A 24,652-nucleotide genomic window follows, 5' to 3' on the forward strand; every position below is an offset into this window, starting at 1 on the left:
GTGTCAATGATGGTTTTCTGTACAACTGTCAGGTCAGCAGTCTTTCCCATGCTTGTGATTCCTACTGAACCAGCCTGAGAGACCATTTAAAGGCTCAGGAACCCTTTGCAGGTATTATGGATTCATTAGCTGATTAGAGTGGGACACTTTGAGCCTAGAATATTGAACCTTTTCACACTATTCTAATTTTCTGAGATTGTGAATTTGGGGTTTTCATAAGCTGTACGCCATAATCATCACAATTATACCAAAGTAAGGCTTGACATATCTCGCTTTGCATGTAATGCGTCTATCTCATATATTGGTTTCACCTTTTGAGTTGCCTTACTGACATAAATGAACATTTGCATGATATTCTAATTTTTCGAGTTTCACCTGTATCTATGTAGCCAATAGGAGCTGAGCTTCACTAGAGGGAGGCTGGACTTTATCTTCCATTGGCTGAGTGAGGTTAAAACCATAAATGTACTACAGCACACATGGAGTCCTTGGGGTTTTCTGAGCTTGTTTTCTTGTTTCATTACCCGGCTAAGTAACATCTTCAGCTCTAGAATGGAGTGGGGCTGGTGTGGGTGTGGGTTTTGTTTTGTTTTTCCCCCTCTGGTAGTTCCTTGAAGTTCCCTATTGTTTACTGCTTGATTATCTGGTGATAATCTTGGTGTTAATCTCTGCTTATCTGAGTGATGACTGCTGGTGAGGACATGTTCTGGTCTTTTGTTTTCCTTTTTATGTCTCTTTTGAATAGTGTGTAGATGTTGATGGCTGCTTTCAACAGGCACACAGCAAACCCCACTCCATTCTAGCACTGAAGATGTTACCTAGCCAGGTAATGAAAACGTTTACAAGAAAACAACCATGCTGAGAGAACCCCAAGGACTCCACAGTTCAACCCTGAGCTACATATATTCTCTTCTATTGGTACTACAGCACATGTCAGGGCATGTCCGTTTGATATTTAAGCTGCCCTTTCACGTGTTGTGTATTTAGACCATCACAGCAATGTCAATATAAATATCTCTTTCGGGTTATGCAAAAGAGATTTTGAGTAAACATGCGTCAGATGTTATGTTCGCGTGTGTCGACCCAAAAGTAACCGAAGTCAAACTGAGTTCTATGGAAGTTACTGCAAAAAATAAACACGCGGATAGGACGGCTGTCTTGCTATAAACCTTCAGCAATTCTTTAAAATTAAACCCACTGAATACAGTGCAGCGTAGGAAGTGTGCAGCAGCAGATGATCCCCTACCCTTATCTCTTTTAAAGATGTACACCGAACCTTTTCGCGGGACAGGCCCCCTGAACAAAAGGGCACCCCCTCCGTGCAAGGCCGCTCGCTCGCGCCCGCCTGGGGGAAGTCGGAAGACGGCGCGAGCGTCAGCGGGCCCGGCTGGGGGCGCCACGCAGGCCCGCTCGCGCGACTACAGCCAGGAAGCGGTTCCTGACGCCTCGGTTCGAAATGGCGACGGCGGCGTGAAATTTGGCCTCCGCTTTCGGGAGGAAGCGGCTTGCTTTCGCTAAACGGAGGAAAAGGCGCGTATGGGGACGGGCGAGGGGGGACGGGCGCAAGGGCGCGGGTAGTGGAGCAGCCCGGGAGTTGGGCGGGAAAAGGGATTTCTCTTCCAGGTTCCCAGGAAGGCGCGTCCAGTGTGGCGGGATCGTTGGGAAAAGGCGAAGGGCCGCGGCTTCTCTCCGTTCCCGTCCCTCCTCCCCTGTTGTTGACTCAGCGTCTCTCTCGAGTCATGCTCGGACATGCCGGGCCGCTCTTTTTGGAGGAGTGAAGCCCAAACATGCCCGTAAACGCGCTCCCATGCGCCGCTATTTATACTCGGCCCTTGCGAGGTTACGGGCGGGCAGTTGCGTGGCGCTTGGAGTTGCGACTCTCGTAGCTGCGGATCCCCTCAGGGTAAGGAGATCGAGGCGCTTCTTTGGGTTTTGCTCTCCTGCCGCCTAATGCACTGCCTCAGCTTACTTGGTTTTTCTTTCCTCCCTAGCAGGCAAATGTGCAATACTAAAATGGCTTCTGCGACCGACCAGCCCGCGGCTGGCACATCTGCCATTGGCCGCTCGGATCAAGAAGCGCTGGTCAGTATGCGGGGCGACGCCGAGGCGCTTTCGAAGCGATTGCATTTTCCGGGGTCGCGAGTATCCGGCGTTGAGCGCCCATGCCGATAGCGTTATGTGGAGGGGCAAGGGCGGATTGTTACTGTTAGAAGCCACTCTGTGTCGGCACACCATGCTAGGACAAGGGTTCCTTAAATGTTTTGGGGAAGAAAGATGGTTAAGCAAGTTAGGTGGTTCACACATTTTAAATTTTAAACCATGGTTTAGGAACTTCAGTGACATGATTCTGTCAACATCCACAGATCAGCAAATGACAGGCTGATTTAGCCAATGCGGGAATGCTCCCAGTAGGATCTTTTTAAAATTAGAGAACTGTGACCCACTTCATAATCCTTTGCAATCTTTTAGTCTAGAAATTCAGAAAAATCTAATATTAGCTTATATTAATTTGGTTGGGAATAAATTCCATTGGACTGGAAGAGCTCACTTCTGTGTAATTATGCCTGAGATGATTGTTTACATGGACCCAAAGCCTGAGTGGAAAAGCCACAAAATGTGGGAATTTCAGGCTTGTCAGATTTCTCAGAATAAATTTCTCAGGCACAAAGGGGGTAGTGCCTGTCACTTGAACAGTTTGAAAGGTTTGAAAGACTGGTAGGATAGAATTGCAATATTTAGGTATTACTCCGTTTGAGACCGTAAGACATTTTTGAGGCAAAGTGAAGATCACTTAGAGACCAATTTTATCCTCATTTGGAGACAGGCTCAAGGCTGAAGATGCTAACTATGAGTGGGTACCCACTTTGTAGTAGGTAATTTAGCTTGGGCTTAAGAATATTGTGCAAACCTACCTACCAGCGGGTTGGTAGAGGATTGTTTTCAATTTCCCAGTTCAGGGCTGAAGAGTGGCTGTCTGAAAGTCACACAGACAGCTTCCATGCCTAAGGGAAACCTAGAACTTATGTCTATACAGTCATTTTTTAAATAATGTGGAGTGTGTACATATGAAGCCATTCTGTTTGCAGTGATCAACTGCATTCAAAGTATTTTCAAGCAGTCGCATGTAGAATCTGTCAAGCCATTTCCATATTTAGGCATTGGAATAAGATACAGTTGGTTGTCAAGGCCTTTGAATGTTTTTCATTTCACATGTTTAATGCTGTTCTGTTACTTAGTTTGGTTATGTTACTGTGCTGTCTTATGTGCATAATTTATAAAAATACGCGAAGAACCAGTTTCAGCCTATCTCATAGTAAGAAAGCAGGATATAAGATTTTAAATAGAAACGTGCCCTAGGAAATTGTGCTTTTTTCTTTCTGCTTTTAAATACAACTGTGAGAACCATTTTGTAGTTGATCTCACAAACATTTGCTACTGTTGGGCATATTAAAAACTTTAGAGCTAGGTTAGTTTTTGAAACACTTCCCATGTTTTGAACAAGAACACAATAAAAACTGCATTTTTATTTATATTTTCAGATTAAGCCCAAGCCACTGCTTTTGAAAATTCTACAGCTTGCTGGTGCAGAAAAGGATACTTTTACCATGAAGGAGGTAAATACATTCATTGCAGTCAACGTAGGAAGTGAAAATGGATTAGGTGTTTATTTCTCATACACTGAACAATGTTCTGACTTACCGGTAGTCCCTGGGTTAAGAACGCCCAGGTTACAGACATCCCATAGTTAAGAATGGAGCCTATTGTAGCAAAATTTGAGTTAAATACATGATTTGAGTTAAATACACAATGGTTCAAGTTAGTTACACAATACTACTTATACAGTATTATACAATAATATTTTTCTGGCTTACATACAAATTTAACTTAAGGACAGACCTTGGGAATGGAACTTGTTCTTAAACTGGGGACTACCTGTACGGTAGCATAACTGAAGAGTGAAAAATACTGCACAGCTGAGATGGTGGGTTATGATTTTATCTTAGCCTTAAGTATGAGGGGAAAGGCAAGATCTATATTCTGTTTTCCTAACATAACAGTTTTCAAAGGTTTATTTTCCATATTCAGTGAATATTTCTAATTTCAGAAGGGCACCATAATAGTATTATAATTTAAACATTTGTATAATGTCTATATCCTCGGTTCATTTTCATGCCCGTGCTGGGATGTGATCCAGTGTTGGAAACTAGCTTTCCGTTTAATAGATGTAATGATTCTGTGATCAGTCTGTAGTAAATACAGTACAAATTCTACTTTCTAAATCTTGTGTGATAAAACTGTTTAATGTTTGCTGTTGTAGATTTTGTTCTATATTGGTCAATATATTATGTCTAAACGTCTATATGATGAAAAGCAACAGCATATTGTCCACTGTGCAAATGACCTTCTGGGCGATCTGTTTGGAGTACAGAGTTTTTCTATAAAAGAACGCAGGTAAAAAAAGTCTTGTAGCTTGGTCTTAAATGCTGTGCTATAGCTTTGTTGACATGAATTTATGTGCCAGACATAATGTCAGTTTAGATTGTATGCTTATAGTGAATTCGTTTTTTTATGTAAAAATCTAATATAATCTTTTACATTTCTGTATTGTCTGTCCTTAGTAGCTGTAATAAGTATACTGTAATGTGAAAATACTATCTACAAGAAAAGCATCCAGATTTTGGCAATATTTATTTATTGCATTTATATCCTTCTCAGAGCTCACAACAGATTATTGAAGGCGAGGGAGAAGAGTTTCTTCCTGTTCCAGATTTTTTAAAGTACTATAGCCAGTGTGATATAGTGGTTAAGGTGCTGGGCTGGCACTGAAGATCCAGCTTCTAGTCATCTTTTAGCCTTGGAAACCCTGGATGACTTTGGGCCAAGGCTGAAGGTAGACTAGAATCTGGATTCCAAGTGCTAACCTAGCACCTTAACTACTATATCACACTGACTATAGTACTTTAAACAATCTGGATCTAGAATAAGCTTTAGTATGGCCATTTAGAATCCAGGTTTGAAAAACAACAAAATACTATGCTATTGCAACAAATTTAACTTCAGGTTCAGAAGTGGACAGATTGTTAAAATGTGCCAGCTAGGCTCTTAATTGGTATAAGTAATGGTATCAAAGTAAAGGGAGACTGAGTTCCAATTCTGCTTAGTTCTAGTCCTACTTTAGGCACAAAGCCAGCTGGGCAACTTTGGGCTAATCACTTTCTGTCAGCCCTAAGAACAAAGCAAGGGCAAACCACTTCCAAAAATGTTGCCAAGAAAGCTGCAGGGACTTATCCAGGCAGTTGCCTGGAGTCAAGGCTGACTCAAAAGGCATAAAAAAGGGCTATACCTATACTGAAAGAGCTGTACTGATTTCTGAATGACTTAGAGCCTAACATAGGGACCACCTGCCCATTACAAGCCTATCCAGTTAAGATAGAGGACCCTTCTTGAATATGCCCCCTACTGACCAGGCTGCGGCATGCAGAAGAGAATCATTTCCTCTGTTGCTCTCCCATTATGGAAGTTTGGCTCTAGTGTCAATATTTAGGTAATTTGTAAAGATGCATCTCTTTCACTGGGCTTTTAATTGTTAAGAGAATCTTGATATTTTATTACTTTTTAATTTGTATTTTTATACTTTTTATGTTCTGTTTTTATTTTACATTTTGTTAGCTGTATTAAGTGTTTGCTAGAGCAGAAGGGCAAAGTATATATGAAATAAACAAAGTAAGTTAGCCTAATAACTAAAAATGAAGTAGGGGAAGATTTTTCTTTCCATTAAATAAGGAAGGAAAAAAACATTTTATATCTTGCCTGTGTGTGCAAGCTACTGTTAAAGCCACAGTATGATCATTTTCTTCAAGATGTCAATCTTTACCAGAACAGAACTGTTAAAGAGTTCTGAATGCATCCAAACCTTTTTAATAGTAATTTTATTAAAAATTACAACTATAACGATAAAAAATTAATACAAACTAAAAAAAAAGTGCAGAAAAGAAAAAGGAAATAGAAAAAATAGAAAAAGAAAAAATAAGAATTTAGTAAAGAAAAAGAAAAGTATATAAAGAAATTACTTCCCCCTTCATCACAAATATAAACAATTTTAGTAACCTTCTTTTAAAATACAACAAATAATCTCTTCTTCCCATATCCCATCTCTTATCTATAAACAAATCCTTTAAAACCTTAAGGTCCATTAAGGGTTACCAGAAATAACAACATATCTATTTTAACCTTTAACCAACTTTATATTCCTTCCTTTTCCTTTTAACAATCTTGATCTTTATTCCCTTCAAATAATGTCCTAATCTTGATTTCTTTTCATTTTTTCTTTGTCCCTTCCCACAAAATTCTTCTTTAACAAGCCTCTTTTGTAAAACCAATATAGAAAGATTATCCATCCAGGTCATTCTCTTGGTTTATTTGTATATCCTTTTTAATTAAGACATCAGCTAGTTTCTTTTGTATGTCCAGTGTAGTATCTTTTTCCCTATCATTCTTGTAGCTTGTCATTTTTAAATCCACTTTCAAATCAGGCTCAGTCTTGTCCAGTAAAACTTGTTCCTCTTCCATAACATCTTTTAAACATCTTTTAAATCTATCTATAGAGGCAGACACACTTAAAATTAACTTCTGGGTCTGTTGTTCAAAAATATTCTTCAGTATGTCAAATGTTAAAATATTTTGCTCCATTCTGTATCAGTAAGTCAAATGTAAGTGTCCTCCTTTAATTGTAGTCTTTAGTTCCTTCTAGTTCCCTCTAGTGTCCAACCTTCAAAGTTCTATCCTATCATTTTTTTTAAAGAATTCAAAACAGAAGTATTTTCCCACAGGAAGGATTCCTATAATTAATTCCAAAATCTTATTTCAAATTTATCTGGACCCTTAGTCCATTTGTAACTTTCTAAAATCAAAGTTTTAATCATCCTTTTGCTGTTTATTCCATGAAAAAAATTAAGTCCTTAAACCTGTATTTAAAACTTCTTTTCCTAAGGATTGAAGGAAACTCACCCAGTACTGTAAGACTTGTCGATCCAAAAGTTCCTAATAGCTGAAAAGCAGTTAATAAGCAATTTCCAAAGGAATTAGAAAATGAAGTATGCAAACCCAGGATCCTTAAAGGCGCCGACTGTCTCGCAGTCTCCTCTTAAGGAGCAACTATATGGAGCACTTGTGGGCAATCTCAATCCTTTCCTTGTCTGGAGAGGAATTATGAAGAGCCAGTCTACTTGCTTTTAGCAGAGCCATTTTCAGTTCACCATTTCTTCCCCAGAAGCTCCTGAATTCAGTACATCCAAACATTTTTCATCGTTGTTTTGTTTACTGTTCTTTATATCTAAAGCTAAGATCTTGCTTTATCTTTTAAAAGGCAATTATATTCGATGATTTCCAAACACCTGGTAACAGCCAGCCAGCAAGGTAAGTTAATTGCTTTAATAAGCTTGCACTTATAATTGATGGATAGAGGGCTTTTGAGAATTTTTAAAGTTAAATTGAGCAATAAGATTTACTTTGCTCTTTCTGAAAGTGCAAATAAGAAATCCACTGATATTGCATGCTTAAATTTTTGAAAAGAGATTAGGCCCTGAAATGTAATTTATATGAAAGTTTGTTTAATGCTATTCTAACTGCAGTGCCCAATATTCCTGAATTTTAAGGAATTCATATTTATACAACTGCAAATTATTAACTAGTTTACTTTTTTAAATGTATATCTGAGCTGCCTGCCGTCCCTCTTTGGTGACTTTCAATATGTATTTCTTTTGAAGACTCTAATAATGTTAACACAGCTGTGAATCAGTCCAGGTGCCAGGTAGAAAATGGAAACGTTCTAAAGGTAATTTATATTACATGGTATATTCATCTCTGCTCTTTCAGTTGTAAATCTGGAATAGTTACTTAATATTTTATTAAACAGGAAACAATACAAGAAGCAAATGAAGCGACTACTTCCCGAAGAACATACAGTGAAACAGGTACATAAATCTAACATGTCTCATACAGCATGTTAAAGAGATATAGTTAAGTGGGATGCAGACAGCTTTGCTTATTCTACTGTATCCAGGATATCATTCATTCTAATATCTATAGTTCAGATTACTTCATTCTGTTCCAATTGTTTTAATGAAAAGCAAACCACTAAAATACAGAAGCATTTTAATTTAAATCTAGTTAAAAACTTAGTGAGATAGAGTACAACTTTTATAAAGTCGCTGCTATACCATGACTACTGTCAAATGGAAGCTTGATAATTTTTTTAAATCTTTGTAAAATAGTATCTAATTATAAAAATATTTAGGAGTGCTTCTTTTTAAGATAGCAGTCCTATGAACAATTTCCCATTATGATTTGGGAATTGCACTGAAAATATGTAACATTTTTTTTACATTGGGATGTCAATAGATGCCTTAGTGAGCTGTTAACACTTTATGCTAACATTTTAGGTAGTACCTGGTGATTTTCTTTCAGACCATGGAAAGAAGATTCAGTACTCCTAGTGATAGAAATAAGACATAGCAATCACCCACACTTTGTGGGTGAAGTTTGGGAATTGCATAACAAACAGAGTTTCTTCATTCAACTCTTTTCTAACACAAAATCAGAGATTACTTATACAAATTTGGAAATTTGCTTAAGAGATATTTTTTCCAACAGAAGACAGTGTTTCAGAAGATATGAATTATGAAAGACAAAGAAAAAGGCACAAATCAGACAGTATTTCCCTTACGTTTGATGAAAGTCTTAAATGGTGTTTAGTACATTGTGAACGAAGCAACAGCAGCAGTTCAATAGATTCTCCACCAAGTCCAGTAAGTAGATACAAGTCTGAATTTCTAAACAAGAAGCTTTCTACGTTAAATCTGTATCACTGCAAGTAAGAGATAGTATGAGAAAATACTACCATGTAGGCACTAACCTGACATGTCAAAAAGAAGAAAACTAACCATGGCTTCTCAGTAACATGCTAATTAGTTATCTGTAGGGCCTCTCCATCAAAAATAGGAGAGTATTAAATTAACCATCTGTATTCTGAAGGCAATAAATCACTGGGCAATTTTTTTCGTGCAGTGAGCAGCTGAAAGGTGTCTTAGGCAAGTACTTGAAACAATTAGCTCTCATGTACTGGATATTAGAGGAAAATTTTCCCCTTTGATATTTATTATGTTTTTACATTCAAACCCTAATTTTGTTGCATAGGAATACAACTCCAAAAAGACAGTCATTTTGATGTGACTAGTAGTTTTCATAGTTTGAACTCTCTTTTTGTGGATGAATTTACATAATTTGTAGGACGGAATTACTACTGAGAAGCTTTTTGTGAACAGCCTGGGTTGCACATTTCAGGATTTTGTGTTTTCTCCACCTCTAGCCATTATATATATATTGAAACTTAGGTCGTCGTTGTTCCAGCTTCCATTTGTGCACTCTCTCTTAGGGGCTTGACCAATTTTAATTGCAATATATTCTTAGCTACTTTTATGTTAATACATCTAGAGCCTTTCTCTGTAAATGCTATCACATTACAGATTTTGTGAAATAATGGCTGTATATTCTGCTTAAATAAGATGGTGGTCTGTTAAATTAGATATTGTAAAATAGAGGAAGCTTTTATTAAAAATATGATTATGAATTTGCAGGGTGGGTAATCGAATTTCTGGCTTTATATTTTCCACAAAATATGGTTTGACAAAGTATCTGTATAATGCAATAGTAAATCAGCAATATTCATAATATCAGAAGTTGTACAAGCTGCAAACTAACACAGGAAAATATTATTATAATGCTGGCAAAACAATTTCTTTAGAGTTTTGTGAAGTACAGCAGGTGACACCTGCTAAAATGCTAAACGTTCCACATAGAACCAGAGTAGGACAATTCTTTAATGCTGTATGACCGCTGATGCTGTATAATCATTATTGCTTAAACACAATTTCTCTCTTATTCTGTTCAGTTCATATCCATGCCATTTGAAACTGTTCAAGAATGTTCTTTCTTTAAAAAGATGAGTGTTTTAATTATGCAAGTAGCCTTTTTTAAAAAAAAGAAAAATATTTCTTTCCCATAGCAATGCCCTTACTATTCAAGCAATATACATTTTATTTTTTCACTGTAGGAACTACTTTGATTGGAAAGTAAATATAATTAACTGCTTGCTTAGAATTTTACTAGAAGTTAGTCCCCTATTGACACAGTTTTGTTTCCATTATTTCAGATGCTCTTTTTTCATCCCATATATGCATTAGATACATATAATTTTAGGGACCTCAGCTCTTAAATTTCATTACTATTCGAATCACAAACATTCTCTCCCTCTCTCTCTCTCTAGGATCATGCCAGTTTAAGTGAAAACTCAGACTGGTTAGATGAAGATTCGGTTTCAGATCAATTCAGTGTAGAATTTGAAGTTGAATCTATTTACTCAGAAGATTATAGTCCTAATGAAGAAGGGCTTGAGCTAACAGATGAGGATGATGAAGTATGTATATTTAAACCAAAATCAGGTGGAATGTTGTTTGAGAAATGTAACTTCATATATAAACACTTAAAAGTTGACACAACCGAGTCAGCTACCAGTTTCTCAAAACCTAAAGGTACATTTCTGTGAAAAAGTATTCAGAACCTTTCAGAGGTTCTGCTTATCTTTGTTCCTCAATGTTATCAGAGCTTCAGGTAGGTCCTTTTGATATATAAAAGGAGTCTAAATGAAGTAATAAACCAAAGTTTGGTACTAGGAGAAAATATTTACTCATTGAAAGGTATATTCTATTATTCTATTTTGAAAATAGAATCCAGATGTTAAGCCTAGGACTTTTCAATGCAAAATGTTATATCATTAGTCCGTGACCCCTTTTCAAAGGTGTCTGATTGAGCTGTGCATTGACAAGTCCTAGAAACTTTGAAGATTAATAAAAGAAGTTGGGAAATATAAAAATAACATAGTGGCAAAAACAGCGTACAGAAGATTGTGTAGTGCCTGTGAAGCTATCTTACATCCATGTTTGCTTATTCCCCCAAAGCTTTAGACAAAGGCTGGGTTCACTCATGCAAAGTTAGGATGTGAGTTATTTGGTGTGGTTTAGCACATTGTATGAAGCCAGACATTTTGTCTTTCATATCCTAGTTAATGTCTTAATTTTCTGAACTAGGACTCCATGACTTTTTTAAACAAATAATTGTTTAGTACAGTAGGCAGCCGATTTTGGAAATATTTTGAAAGAGTAGAAGGCTGTTAACTGTTATATTTCTTATCTCATTCTTGTTCACCAAGGACAATTGCTAATAAGATTTTATTGATTGTTAAAATTATTCTGCTAACATTAATATTGAGTAATTTGACTTAGGATGGGGAAATACTTGTATTTTCTTCTCAGATAGCAAAATAATTGTTTGCAAAATTGATTGTCATTGATGGAAGAGAACTAAAACCTCACAAATTAACTAATCTAGAGTTATAAAAATGTATTTTGTGTGAATTTCAGTTAAAAATAATTTTAAAAACATTTTCATCAGGTATATCAAGTAACTATATATCAGACTGAAGACAGTGATATGGATTCATTTGATGGAGACCCTGAAATTTCACTAGCTGTAAGTAAATTCTTGGTGTGAGACAAATTGCAGCTTTTGAAAATTATTTTGTCATATGTAGGATAATAAGAGTGCACCTTAGGAAGGAATATATATCAGACCCTTTCCCCAAACCATTAAATGTGGAATGAGAATCATTTCCAAAATAACAGAACCAGTGTGGTTACATTAATGTAACAAAATGAGAATTGGATATATCACCAAATCGTAAGGATTGCAGTAATCAGAGGGGTAGTTTATAAGTTTGTCTTAGAAGTATGGCCCCTTTTAGGAACTTCTTACAGCCCACCATGTGCATAAAGAACTTCATAGTTGATCTTTTATTTTGATAAAGCTTTTTCATTAAAATAAATTATTTCTGTCTAATTCTTCAAAGGATTATTGGAAATGCTCAAAGTGCAATGAAATGAACCCGCCTCTTCCATCTCATTGCCCAAGATGCTGGACTCTTCGGAAGGATTGGCTCCCTGACAAAAAGACTGAGATATTCGAGAAGAGCAAACTTCTAAATACCCCACCATTAGATCCTGAGGAGGGCTTTGATGTTCCTGACTGTAAGAAAGGAAAAATAAATGAGGATAAGGAAGAAGAAGATGCAGAACAAAGCCCTGAATCTCAGGAAAGTATATATTCCCAGCCATCTACATCTAGCAGTGTGCATTGCAGTAGCCAAGAAGACTATAAAGAATCCGAGAAAGAAGACACTGACGACAAAGAAGAAAGACTGGAACCTGGACAGCCTGTTTCCAGTGTAGAGCCTTGTGTCATATGCCAAACACGACCTAAAAATGGTTGCATAGTACATGGAAGGACAGGACATCTAATGTCATGTTTCATATGTGCAAAAAAATTGAAGAAAAGGAACAAGCCTTGTCCAGTCTGTAGGCAGCCAATTGAGGTGATATTGCTAACTTATTTTTGCTAGCTGCAGTACAAACAGAACTGTTCCTATATGTAGAATTACACAGAATGCAGTTTGAATGTTTACGTAAACATGTTTATCTTCCAAAAGATCGAAACTTTTAAACATTGCACTACAATTGATAGTGTGATCATAACATTGTCTAATTTTTTTTTGAATTTTACCCAAACAGTAAGCATGTGTATACATAATGATGTGCAAAGAGTGATATTTAGAATTTATTCTTTTAAATATCCTAGGGACCACAGAAAAAGAGTATATATTCTAAAACTGAAAACTGCTGATTTACTTATCTATGCTGATCCAAAATGTTATAGGAAAAACTATGTGTGATGTAGAGCTTCAAGTTACCCCTTTCAGACACTCCTGATATAATGGGAGTTGCTTAACAATGATTAAGCAGTCCTAAGTATTTTCCAGGTTTCCTTTTGTCTATAATATTTTCATTGTACCTCACTAGTTATTGGCTAATAAGCAAAGATTGTCTCAAAAATGAGCTTAAAGCTGATGTGAAGAAACTTGATTAGTGTTAAAAACTAGTGCTGACAGATCCCTTAACCCTGATTCAAACAAGAAGCAGACAATTGTTTTGGGCCTGGGCAAGGACTAGTTTACGACCTGTTCCTAATGTCTGAAGATCCCCAGCATGGAATCTCTACACCTTTATCAGAGTGAACATAGTGAAGTTTTGGAGGCCTACTCAAATTGTGTTCTTTAGGCCATGGTTACCATATCTGGTGGTGAAATTATAAAGGTCTACTTAAATTTGTGCTGTGATCAAATACTATGGGAAAGAATTTTGTTAAAAGGGTTTTTAAACGAACTGTAATTCTAAAAGCCACTGAAATAAGATTTAGCATTCTAAGCACTTGTCCATTACAGTAATACATTCACAGTGAGCAAATAATATTGTACCATATATGAATTGCAAATTATCATTTACCAATAAATTTTACCAACAGGCAGTCCATCTTTGCCTTTGCTTACCTTCCATATTTTAATCAGACCATTGAACCATTTGTATTTTATTCTCCTTTTATACTTCCTCAGTTGACAGTAGCAATAGGTTATTGGTTTCCAGTTTTCCTTTGGTAGTAGGGAGGGGCAGCAATGTTTAGGGTTGGCTCCTGCAACCTAAAGATTGTAGGTGGTGATCAATTTATTTAACAACCATGATAGTTTTCTAAAATGGGATCTGGCAAAGAAGAGCCTCTGTTAATATGTTGTATTTCTTGGGCTATTTGGCAGGATTATACTTTTGGAGGGTATGGTTAGGTTGTTGGACTAGGATTGAGTTGAAGTCCACTCAGAATCACTGCAGTTCATTGGGTGACTTTCGGCTAATCACATTCTCAGCTTGACTTACTTTACAAGGTTGTTGGGAGTGGAAGGAGTGTCATGTACATTGCCTTGAGCTCCTAGAGGAAAAGCAGGCTATAACAAATAAGTGAAGGCCCAATGTAATATAAAGATGTCTGCAAATGGAGACCAGGAATTAACAGTATCACTTCTTCCCTTTCTCCCTCTGAAAATAGAGATACAAATGAATCATCCACCAGCTATAACAAATACTGGTCATGCAAATTTTCCATGCAGATAGGATTTTCTGATTGTCTGTGAAAGGATATTACTTGTCCAATACAACAGGATACCGTAGTCTGTTCTTGAGCATCACAGACCAGTACTTATCAGGAATCAGGACTGAATTGCTGCCTTTGGCATCAGTCCATCAGAAAGCTTGTCCATTGATCTGCTTGGACCTGAAGTGCCTTTGAACCAAAACAGGGCTGCTGCTTTTCATAGAGAAGGTTTAAAAACATCTAATAGACTCCCATATTTCTTCATAGTGAGCCCGTTTTGCTAACTGAATATTAAATATATTTATTTTCACAAAGCCCTGGTACTGTGTTTATCCATAGCTGACATCCTGTGGGTACATTTGGAAAGTTTATTTACAGCCAATGGCACTGAAGAGCAGTTTGTGAAAGCAATTTCCTTCATCAAATAAAGATTTTGGGTTCAGGTTCTCTCTATCTTCCCAGTAACTTGTAGGGAAGCAGTAGATAGATAGATGGAAGATTTCATTGAACTAGGTGGATTTTATATCAAATAAGAGCCAGTTTGTGGAGCCAGTTTGGTGTAGTGGTTAAGGCATCAGGCTAGAAACCCGGAGACTTGAGTTCTAGTCCTGCCTTAGGCACAAAGCCACCTGGGTGACCTTGGACCAGTCATTCTCAGCCTTAGGAAGCAGGCAATGGCAAACCACTTCTGAAATCTTGCCAAGAAAACTGCACGGACTTATCCAGGCAGTCACCAGGAGTCAACACTGGCTCAAAGGAAAGGCACCAAAAAAATTTATTTATTTATTTATATAATTGAGTTACATTGCTGCCCATCTCACATGTGACTCAGGGTGGCTTACAATAGAGATAGATAAAAACTAAATAAAAATATAAAATATAAAACCCATAGCCAGAATCATAAAACAACCATTAACACAGCCAGGAGATGGGCTCTGACACACACCCAGGGCCCAGGCTCAGGCGCAAAACCAATTTTCAAGGTCTTACGGAAGGCCAGCAAGGTTGGGGTCAATATGACCCCAGGAGGGATGATGTTCCAGAGGTTGGGTGCCACAGCAGAAAAGACTCTCCTCCTGAGCCCTGCCAACTGAGAGCCGACAGGACCTGGAGCATACCCCTCCTGCTGGAATGGGTAGGACGGGTAGAAACAAGCAGGAAAAAACGGTCCTGGAGGTAACCTGATCCTAAGCCATGAAGGGCTTTAAAGGTGACTACCATCACCTTGAATTGCACCCAGAAGCAAACTGATAGCCAATGCAGCTCACGGAGCAGTGGTGTCACGCGTGCAGAATAACTGGAGCCATTAACTGCCTGGGCTGCCACATTCTGCACCAGCTGAAGCTTCTAAATATTCTTCAAGGGCAGCCCCAGTAATTGCAGTAATCCAGTCTAGTGTGACTGTGAGCAGGCATACATATACATACATACATACATACATACATGCATGCATACATATACATATACATATACACACATACACGCATGCACACACATAAAATATATATAAACATAAAAAGAAATTGTGTTTCCCCATTTGCACAAATGCAGGGCCCAAACTGCCTGCATCGATACTGCCCTTTTTTTCTCTACCTGGAATGTAAAAACAGCTCATCATTTCCTTAATTTAGAGTTCTCTTGACTTCAGAGTTCTAAAATGTGACTCAAGGAAAGACGATGAAAAGTATAAAAGCAATGGATTGTGCTTTATTATACAGCACCAAATCCAATAGCATTGTTATAGATGCTTAATAGGTAGTGTATTAATAAAATAATCTCATTGGCTCAGCTTGGTAAAAGTAGGTTCTGTGTGTATACAGATGCCCTGGAGGAGTGGAAAAAGTGAAATTTCTTCAAGCAGTGGTTACATTCATTTGCTTTCCTTGAGAAAAAACTGACCAGGTAGAACATGCCATTGGTCTCCTCTGTCTTCTCGCTTTTACCCCTAAAAGCCAGTTGTGCCAGTAATGCTATTTTAAGTGAAGGGCAAAGGGGATGTTTCATTAAATTAACAGTAAATTAATAATTTTACCACTTTGACCTGAGTGCACAATTATTTCTCTACCCCCAAAGGTTAAAACAGAATGCAGTGTTACATTCAAAGGCTTTATTATCACAGAATATTATCTCAGTACAGTATAAAGTCTTCTATAGTCAAGTACATACACCTGTTGTCAAACAGCAAACATAGAAATACAAGGTTTCATCTGACTACGTATACAAAAATTAGAAAGTTAATACTAAGCACTGTAATGGTAAATTTACTATCACTGTTTGAATAAAGTGGTTTCAATGGGCATGAAATAGGCTTTGTACTGGTCGGCTCCTGGGAGAAAATGAAGTCATATTCATAGGCGCTGAATTTTTCTACACCATTTGGCAAAACCACTTCCTGTTGTAATGACATAAATCCAGGAAGAGTTGCCTGAAAAACAATTTTCAGTCTGTCAGTATGAAGACATTTACTACTTTTATTTTCAGAGTGGAACTTGAATATAAGAAGTCCAATAATATTAATGTGAATCTTTGCTCCATGTGCAGAATGCTCATTTCATACCCTGTCATAAATCTGAAACACAAATTACTCCAAATCCCTCAGATTAACTAATACATTTCAAGGGACTGGGACCAGAAGGAAAAACTAGTCAAGCATTTGTGCATGTGTACACAAAAGTATTTTCTATAACTTGGCCATCTGTAATAACAATAGTTCACAAAGCTGGATAAGAGTACAGGTATTCCTTGATTAGTGACCATTCATTCAGTGACTGTTCAAAGTTATGATGGCACTGAACAAGTGGTGGTTACAACCTGTCCTCAAAGTTCTGGCTGTCCCAGCACCCCTGCGGTCACATGATCGCGATCTGGGTGCTTGGCAACTGGCTCGCACTTATGACAGTTGCAGCATCCCACAGTTACATGATCGTGATTTATAACCTTCCCTGCTGGCAAAGTCAATGGGGAAGCCGGAAGGGAAGGTCACAAGTTGCTCAGGTAAATCTCCCTCACCTGCGCACCCTGCCCCAGCCCTTTTGCACTCACTCTGCACCTGGCTGGCCACCCACACATTCTCCCTGGCCACTTGCACACCCTCACGCACACTTCCCAAGCCTTGCTGAGCTTGTACCACACCTTCCCAGCCATCCAGGGACCTTCCCCAGCCACTCAGGCACCCTCGCTCACTCTCTCCCACCTGGCAGCAACCACCCCAAGCCCTGCTACACTTGCGTCCTGCTCCCCTGCCACCTGTGCACCCTCGTGCATCCTCCCCAACCTTTACTGTGCTTGCATAGTGCCTCCCTGGCCACTCGTGCACCCTCCTTGGTCACTCGCGCACCCTCCCTGGCCACTCGCACACCGTCTCCCACTAGGCAGCAGCTATCCAAAGGCCCACTGTGTTCATGCTGCACTTCCCCATCACCCACACACACCCGTGCACCCTTCCTGAGCCTTGCTGTGCTTGCACTGTGCCTCCCCAGACACCCACATACCCTTGTACACCCTCCCTACCCACTCGTGCACCCTCACACCCCCTCCCCAACCTGGCAGCAGCCACCAGAAGCCCCATCATGCTCGCACCACACCTCCCCAGCCATCCACACACACGCTTGTTCCCTCCCCACCCAGCAGCAGCCACTTACTGCTTGCTGGCCTGCTTGCAAGCCACCTGGGACTTCCAACTTCCTGCCAGCTTCCCACTGACTTTGGTTGTTGAAAGCCAGCAGGAAGTTGTGAGGAGGAGCTCACTTAATGACCCACAATCCTTGCTTAGACAGCAATGGGAACTGCAGGGATTGTCATGTAACATCATGCTTTATGACCGCATCACTTAGCAACAGAAATTTTGGTCCCAATTGGTGTTGTAACTCAAGGACTACCTGTACTTACATTAAGAATGTAGACCCCTGGCAGGAGGAGAAGATAATATTCTCCATTCTTATTGGTTTTATAAGGACATATATGCCTTCTTCCTTGAACTTCCACTATCACATTTGCAATGGGTTCTTTCTTTTTATTCAAAACACGGCCTTTTACACCTGTGAGGAAAGAAGAGGGGGTAATGTTTTTCTTTACTTTTCAGCCTGTAACTGAGAATTTCCTTTGCTACAGGCGATCACAACCCAGTGGTGACTCTTTACAGACACAACTGGGACTAAAGGGCAAGTTGGAATTTCTTGGCTGTAGTTGCACAATAGAACTAGCCTAGTGTAGATCAAACCATCAGTAAGTAACACCCAAGGATATGTTCCAAAGTATCGCAGAGTTACTACAGATGTTATGTTGTTTCTCTGTGGTGGTGCTAATTTATTGAACTCCCTGCCTCTGAAATCTCATCAGCATCTTGTTAGGCTTCAGGAAAATTATTAAAAACAGGATTGTTTAAGAGAGCCTTTGATTAATACAATAAATGTTGCCATCTATTTTTATTGCTTTTGGGTTTTATGACTATATGTGGCTTAATTTTAGGAGACTACTTAGTTTTTATTGTTATGTAGTTTGTAATTGTACTGTAGATGTCTTTATTATGATGATTGTGACCCACTGAGAGACTCCTGACTGGTGGGAAAAAAACATGAATGAATGAATGATTTGACAAATAAATAAACAGTCTTTCCCTGGAAAGGACATTTTGGAAGGGGCATTGTATCTGTATCATTATCTAGCATATATAGATTAAAATTAAGTGAGCATATAGAATGAATAATAATGAGTAGACAACATCAATGTACTTACTGAAAAACAAACATACTATATGTTCATATGTGTATAATTTGTAATTGTAAATATACAATTCTGACTCGTTGTGATTAGATGGATTAGATTAGATTTTACCAGGATGGTTTGTAAGTAACTGTTTTTTTGAGTTCTTATATGATCATGTTTATGTTGACAGTGATATTATCAGTCACTTTATCTTCTGTCAGCTTCTTTTTCAATTTATTATTTCCATTTATCAGATCTTGTTGCATTCTTAGTGTTCTCTGAACTTGGCTGTTTTTCTGCATACATTTCATTACTAAGCTAGGTAACATCATCAGTGCATGGAAGAGTGAGATTTGCTGGTTGTTTACATATAGTAGCTTGCCCTGCCAGTCTTGGTTGACGTGTGGCTCCTTTCTTCATTCCTAGCCGGGTAACAAAACGTCTGCAGGAAAACAGCCAAGCTCAGAGAACACCAAGACCCAACAGATCAACCCTGATTTATTCTCTACTATTGGTATTAGAGATTGATGACTTCAGATAAGTGATCTGGTTTTGCTTCATCTAGTACTGAATTATTGTTCTCCTTGGGATCCAAAGGAGTGTATAAAATATTTTGTTTTGACATGTTCTGAGCATGAACTATCACAAAACATTCTTCTTGAACCAAAACAGGCTATTTCAAGCATTTTGGAATTATGTTGAGCTTGGAACACTTCCAAAAAAAAAGCAGCCAAACATCTCTCCATTACTGTGGCAACACTTGATCAGCTTGGGGTCACCTTGGTCATCCTTTGGCTGCTTTTATGTTGATTGCCTGCTGAGAGCAGAAGAGGCCCAGCGATGAATTGTTGGATGATCAAGTGTCTTTCAGTGTGTGAGAAGGAAATCAAACTCCTCCCCATGCAGGCAGGACATCAAAGCTTCCTGTTTGTCCCACCCTGCCAATCTTTCCACAGCAATCATTTTTTATAATAAAGCGAAAATTATTGTAGAAACAACCCAACAAATATATTCTATTAATTGTCCTTTGTAAATAATAAATAATAAATTGTATTTAACAATTTGTTTAACAACAAACAAATAATAAATTGTAATTTATTCCACAAGATTTATATCAGATTAAGATAAACTAAAATACAGTAGAATTGACTTACCTAGATGAATTTGTTTAATGTATTCAATCAGAGCAATTTTATTGTCATCCCAGAAAGACTGAATGCTATCTTCTGATGGATAGGGACAACATGATAACTCCAATGTAATGTCAAAGCATTGTCCCCAAATGTAATTATAATCCTGCATGCTACCTAAAGTAAAATGTTCAATTACATCACTGAAATGTCAGTCAAAAAATAAACACGTATATTACTCTCCTGATCTCTTCCACACTGCCTTACTCATCCACCAATATGTCCTCTTGATCTGTTAGCAAGCACTTCTGCATCATGAATGAGGCAGGACAACACCAAGATTGAACTTCTCTGCAGATGTCACCATCAGGTTTTGCAACTCCAGGTTGAACTGTTGCTAATTATTAGTTTTGTCACTGCTATTGCCTGTCGGCTGCTTCCCCACAAAACTCCACTAGGGAAGTGAGTGCACAAGTAACTGCAGTGAGCTATTACTGCCAGGTGTGGCAAACTGTGCATTTTCTGTAACTTGCATCTCTCCATTTCCCTTGATTTCACACACTTTCTAAAAACTAAAAAACTCATGTAATGAAGTGTGAACAAACCTTTTTTCTAGCTGATGGCAATCAACCATAACATAGTATAATTATTCTGATTGCACACAATAGATAACATCTACAAATGTATCCAGATTTGCATGTGGAGGCAAATAAAGTTGATGCAAACAAAGAAGGAATAGATAGATTTCAAAAATGTCTACATTCTTAAATAAGACTTGAGATTTACATTTCTATTTAAACAAAGATAAGAATTAAAATATTATGCCTTTGTTTTCATGCAGCAAATCTGAAGATAAACTGATTGTATGAAGAAGGTGGAAAATGAAGAATTGCAGTAGTCATGAGAGAAGAGGAACAGAAGAACTTCAAGGACTGCAAGGAAAGAATATGTCCCCCTTGCTAGTGGACTATTGCTATTAGGTCACAACTGTAACAGTGGCTCATGGTTTCGGGCATGCTATGGAATTATAAAAGGCTGCACTACTATTAATAGTATTTTTTATATAGTTTATTACAATCTTAGACCAGTACAAGACGTTTGTTCATGAGTGACCTATGTTCACTTATAAAACTAAGAAATATTTAGATAACATTTAATACATATTTAAGATACATATATAAAGCAACCTGGCACAAAACCATAGGTAGAGTTCAGACAAAGCGGTCTATGTCTAAGATATAAGTAAGGTAGTATCCGAAATTTACCTAACATTTAATAGCATCTAAAATTACAAAAATTTAATGACATCTAAAATTATATGGAATTTAATAATGTCTAGACTTATGTAAAATACAACTATATAGCAGGAGCTTGCCCTATTAAGGACTAGCAGATCTAATAGTAGAATCTAATATGGTCTTTGACCAACACAAGCAAAAATCTACCTAAGGACCTTGTTTAAGCTAGTAGCAATCAAATAACAATAATAAAATATTTCAAATTCTAATAAAATTTGTCATACTTTTAAAACACATTCTGAAGGTACCTGATAATGCAAACTAAAATACTAGTTGACTATAATCCATTACTGCAAAACCTTTCAGCTAGCTTCCTGTCTGATGTTGACGGATCTTTATTGCCGCAGCGCAGAACCTGGCAGTTTTGTTAGATATGGATGTTCTACTGCTGCAGGAAACTTGGACAACTGATGATCTCCTACTCAATGGGTTCCAAGCATCCAAATTGGAAGCGACTGAAGGTAAAGGCCCAGGGCGGTTAAAAGGTGGTCTATTATTAATAGTAATAGCTGTGGTATCATAGGGAGATGGACAATGGGAGCAGTCCACTACTGCTCCTCCAGCCTTCTTCTCATACCTCCTTTTGTTGAGCAACATATCACATAAGATTAGGCATACAAAATGATCTCACTGTTAAATATAATGCTAAAAAGTATATGAATTTCTTTTATGCTATAACACTATGTACAGACATGTGGGATGTAATTCAGATGTTAGTCTGATCATGTGTTTTAGCCAGTGTATATTTATTCAACCAAATGTATATTGAAACAAATCCAAGCCATTTAAGATGCATGAAGCATCGATATGAGCACACGCTGTACCAATCTATCTTCCAACATATAGTTAATAGGATTGTTCAAATTTTAGTGAGATACTTTCATGATTTTTTTCAGAGCCACAAACATTCCGTATGTAGAGATACTGCTTGCTGTAGTTTTGGAATGCAAATTCATTTACCCCTTCATATGGCATAAACAATTCCCCTCTCTTCCTTATCTCCATCTTTGGCCTTTAAAAAGTATGCAAAAACCTGTCTCTATGGTTTTAGCATAAAATTAATCCATATGGGATTCCATATTAATCTCTATACTCACTACTGTGATGGATTCAAACAAAATTCTTCAAACTCCTTATGGGTGAAAAAGATCTTAAAATCAATAAGCATCATACTTAAGCATCAAAGAAACAGAAGAGGTGCAAGGAAAGAATGGAAAATTGTACCGTTTACTTTATACCAGTGATATCCATTTGTAATGCCATCCTTAAAGTAAACTCCATTGTCACACGCAATCCCTTTATGCATTGTGCGATGGTTGTTAGCATATGTGCTTGCAAGGTGAACAAAAACGTCATCATCCAGTGTTTTGCTAATACCTTTTCCATTAATTGTAACTGTAGAAAGAAGGTGGTCACAGTGAAATTCATATTAATGTTTAGTCAATTTAATTAATACATATACAAATATAGGTAACAATTAGAAATCCTTTCTCAGGTCTTCCAGAAACATAGAATTTTCAGTTTTCTTCTTCAAGGAGAGAAAAATTATTGTTCTTAGAAAGAGACCTTGTCTTGAAAACAGCTTGTGTCTCTCTCAATTTGGAACTTCTACATCAGAAGCAAATAAAAATGTTTGGAGGTACAGAATGTGAGAAGATGCTATAGGTCCTTGGATCCCAAACACTCCCATGCCATTCCATGCTTCAAGAATAGGACTACAACTATTTTGCTCTCAACCATTGCCTTAATTGGTGGGTATTCCTCAAAGTTCAATTTTCAGTTTTCTGTTCACCTCATACATTTTGTCTTGGGTTCTCTCATTTCTTCTTACAGTTAGGCTATCATACAGTATGTATGCTGATGACATCCAGATGTAGTTCTCTATTCTGATCATGAATAGATCATTCCTTTTCTATTGCCTCCCCAGTTGAACTTGCAGTTGAATATAGTTCCCACCACCTTAAACTACATTTGGACAAGACTAAGCTTATTGTCTTTTATCCTGATCATCCTTCTCCCATTTCTTTTGCTTTTCAGGAGTGTCAGCTGTGTGTGGTATGAGATTTGGGAGTTCTTATGAATGAGAAATTTTATCTAAAGCCTTTGATCAATAAAACCACAAGAACCTATAATGTTCATCTCCTTAATTTTCAGAGAATGGATAATTTCTTACTGTTGAAATGGCCACAGAGTTCATGCCTTGGTAGTGTCTAATTTGGATTGTTGTAATGGTTTGTTGGCATGCTTCCGTAACTTTGCTCTCCATCCTTTAGTTTGAGCCTAGAACAATGCAATCTGTGTGGCCTTGGACCTTTCCTGAACTACCCCTACTTTGTTCCACCAATCTCTCCATTGGCTGGGTCTTTGGGAGTTTTACCAGTTCAAACTGCTGGGGTAGTCCGTCTGGGCTGTGATATAGGAATATTCCATTATTTGAATAATTTGACTGAAATTCATATACCTGTGCATCCAGCTCAATCATGCAATCAGGGTTACTTACTTTTTTCACATCTCAGACTGATATAATTCTAAGCTGTATCAACAGAAGGATAGCTGCTGAGTCATGTGAAATTAAAAAAAACAACCACTATATTTTACATTGGTCAGAGCCTACCTTAGGTACTGTTTCCAGTTCTGGGCACCACATTTTTTAAAAATCAGAGAAGTCAGAACAGATTTTAAGAAGTATACACACAACAGGGACGCTCCAGGAACTGGAAACAAGGTCTTATGGGGAGAGATTGAGGAGATTGGCTATATCTAGCTGTAAAAAAGATAAATACTTAAATGAGTGTTGCAGAGAATGTTAAGATATATTTTTCTAGTTCCAAAGTGCAAGTCATGAATTAATGTTCATAAGTTACAGCTGAACGTTTCCCTAAGTTTCCTTTAGTTTTCAGTTAAAGTTTAGGAAAACTTACTCATGGTAAGAGCAGTTCAACTGGGGAACCAATTACTGAGGGAAACAGTGAGCTCTCTTTCACCAGACGTGTTCAGATGGTAGCTAACAGCAATTTGTTAGGGATGCTTTAATTTGGATACCTCACTGAGCAGGGGGTTAGACTTGTGATTCATATACTGCTCCTCTCCCTTCCTGGTGGTGGTGGTGGGAGGGAGAGGGCCTTTCATAACTAGGATGTCACAGCAGACCCCTCCCTCTTCTTTTTCTAGTAGTGATATCATGCTGCAGCACATTTTCCCTCTGCCAGTTCAGGATGAAGAGAAAACTCTCTCTTTTTAGTATTTTAGTGGAGGTTTAGCTTGGTTTGTTGTCAGTAGGAGTGCTGGCTGCTATTATAAGGTGAATTTCATGTGGCAAATTCCAGATGAGACATTAAAAAAATCTCAACTTTCACACTTCTCTAGTAATCTAGATGAAGATGGGTATGTTCATGCATATAAAATGTCAATTTTCTAACTGTTCCCTGCCTT

At 37.8% G+C, this 24,652-nt stretch overlaps 2 protein-coding genes across 7 annotated transcripts in view; one reads left to right on the forward strand and one right to left on the reverse strand.

The window, feature by feature from the left end:
* The first annotated feature begins 1,380 nt into the window (after positions 1–1,380).
* MDM2 (MDM2 proto-oncogene) lies at positions 1,381–13,495 on the forward strand. Of its 4 annotated transcripts, none has more exons than XM_025163527.2 (11): positions 1,381–1,530; positions 1,992–2,082; positions 3,540–3,614; positions 4,319–4,452; positions 7,367–7,416; positions 7,767–7,834; positions 7,916–7,973; positions 8,653–8,807; positions 10,325–10,474; positions 11,509–11,586; positions 11,963–13,495. In XM_025163527.2, the coding sequence occupies exons 2-11, from the start codon at positions 1,999–2,001 to the stop codon at positions 12,509–12,511; spliced, it is 1,401 nt and encodes a 466-aa protein (XP_025019295.1). In that variant the 5' UTR covers positions 1,381–1,530; positions 1,992–1,998; the 3' UTR covers positions 12,512–13,495. The 4 variants fall into 4 exon arrangements, with proteins under 4 accessions (XP_025019295.1, XP_025019297.1, XP_007423461.1 ...); XM_025163529.2 differs by having other exon boundaries at positions 1,995–2,082; XM_007423399.4 differs by lacking the exon at positions 1,381–1,530 and adding an exon at positions 1,552–1,903.
* Positions 13,496–16,142: 2,647 nt separating this feature from the next.
* Positions 16,143–24,652, reverse strand: part of CPM (carboxypeptidase M) — a 28,273-nt gene continuing 19,763 nt past the window's right edge. The window contains exons 6-9 of one of the 3 annotated variants that reach the window (XM_007423398.4): positions 22,445–22,615; positions 19,947–20,099; positions 17,977–18,125; positions 16,143–16,513 (exon numbers count right to left, since the gene is read on the reverse strand). In XM_007423398.4, the coding sequence (XP_007423460.2) occupies positions 16,292–16,513; positions 17,977–18,125; positions 19,947–20,099; positions 22,445–22,615 (695 nt within the window). In that variant the 3' untranslated portion in view covers positions 16,143–16,291. The remainder of the gene's footprint in view (positions 16,514–17,976; positions 18,126–19,946; positions 20,100–22,444; positions 22,616–24,652) is intronic. The other 2 variants (XM_088141811.1, XM_088141809.1) reach the window with 2 other exon arrangements.

The sequence above is a fragment of the Python bivittatus genome, unplaced genomic scaffold (genome assembly GCF_059951505.1).
Source record: "Python bivittatus isolate LINGU-HERP-01145 unplaced genomic scaffold, Pbiv_v1 ctg000330_np1212, whole genome shotgun sequence".
NCBI classification, from domain to species: domain Eukaryota; kingdom Metazoa; phylum Chordata; class Lepidosauria; order Squamata; family Pythonidae; genus Python; species Python bivittatus.

Coding starts and splice junctions, on each gene's coding strand:
- MDM2 (XM_025163527.2), top strand. CDS start 1,999: ATGTGCAATACTAAAATGGCTTCTGCGACCGACCAGCCCGCGGCTGGC. Junction 7,835..7,915: donor AAAATGGAAACGTTCTAAAG/GTAATTTATATT, acceptor TTTATTAAACAG/GAAACAATACAAGAAGCAAA. Junction 10,475..11,508: donor TAACAGATGAGGATGATGAA/GTATGTATATTT, acceptor CATTTTCATCAG/GTATATCAAGTAACTATATA.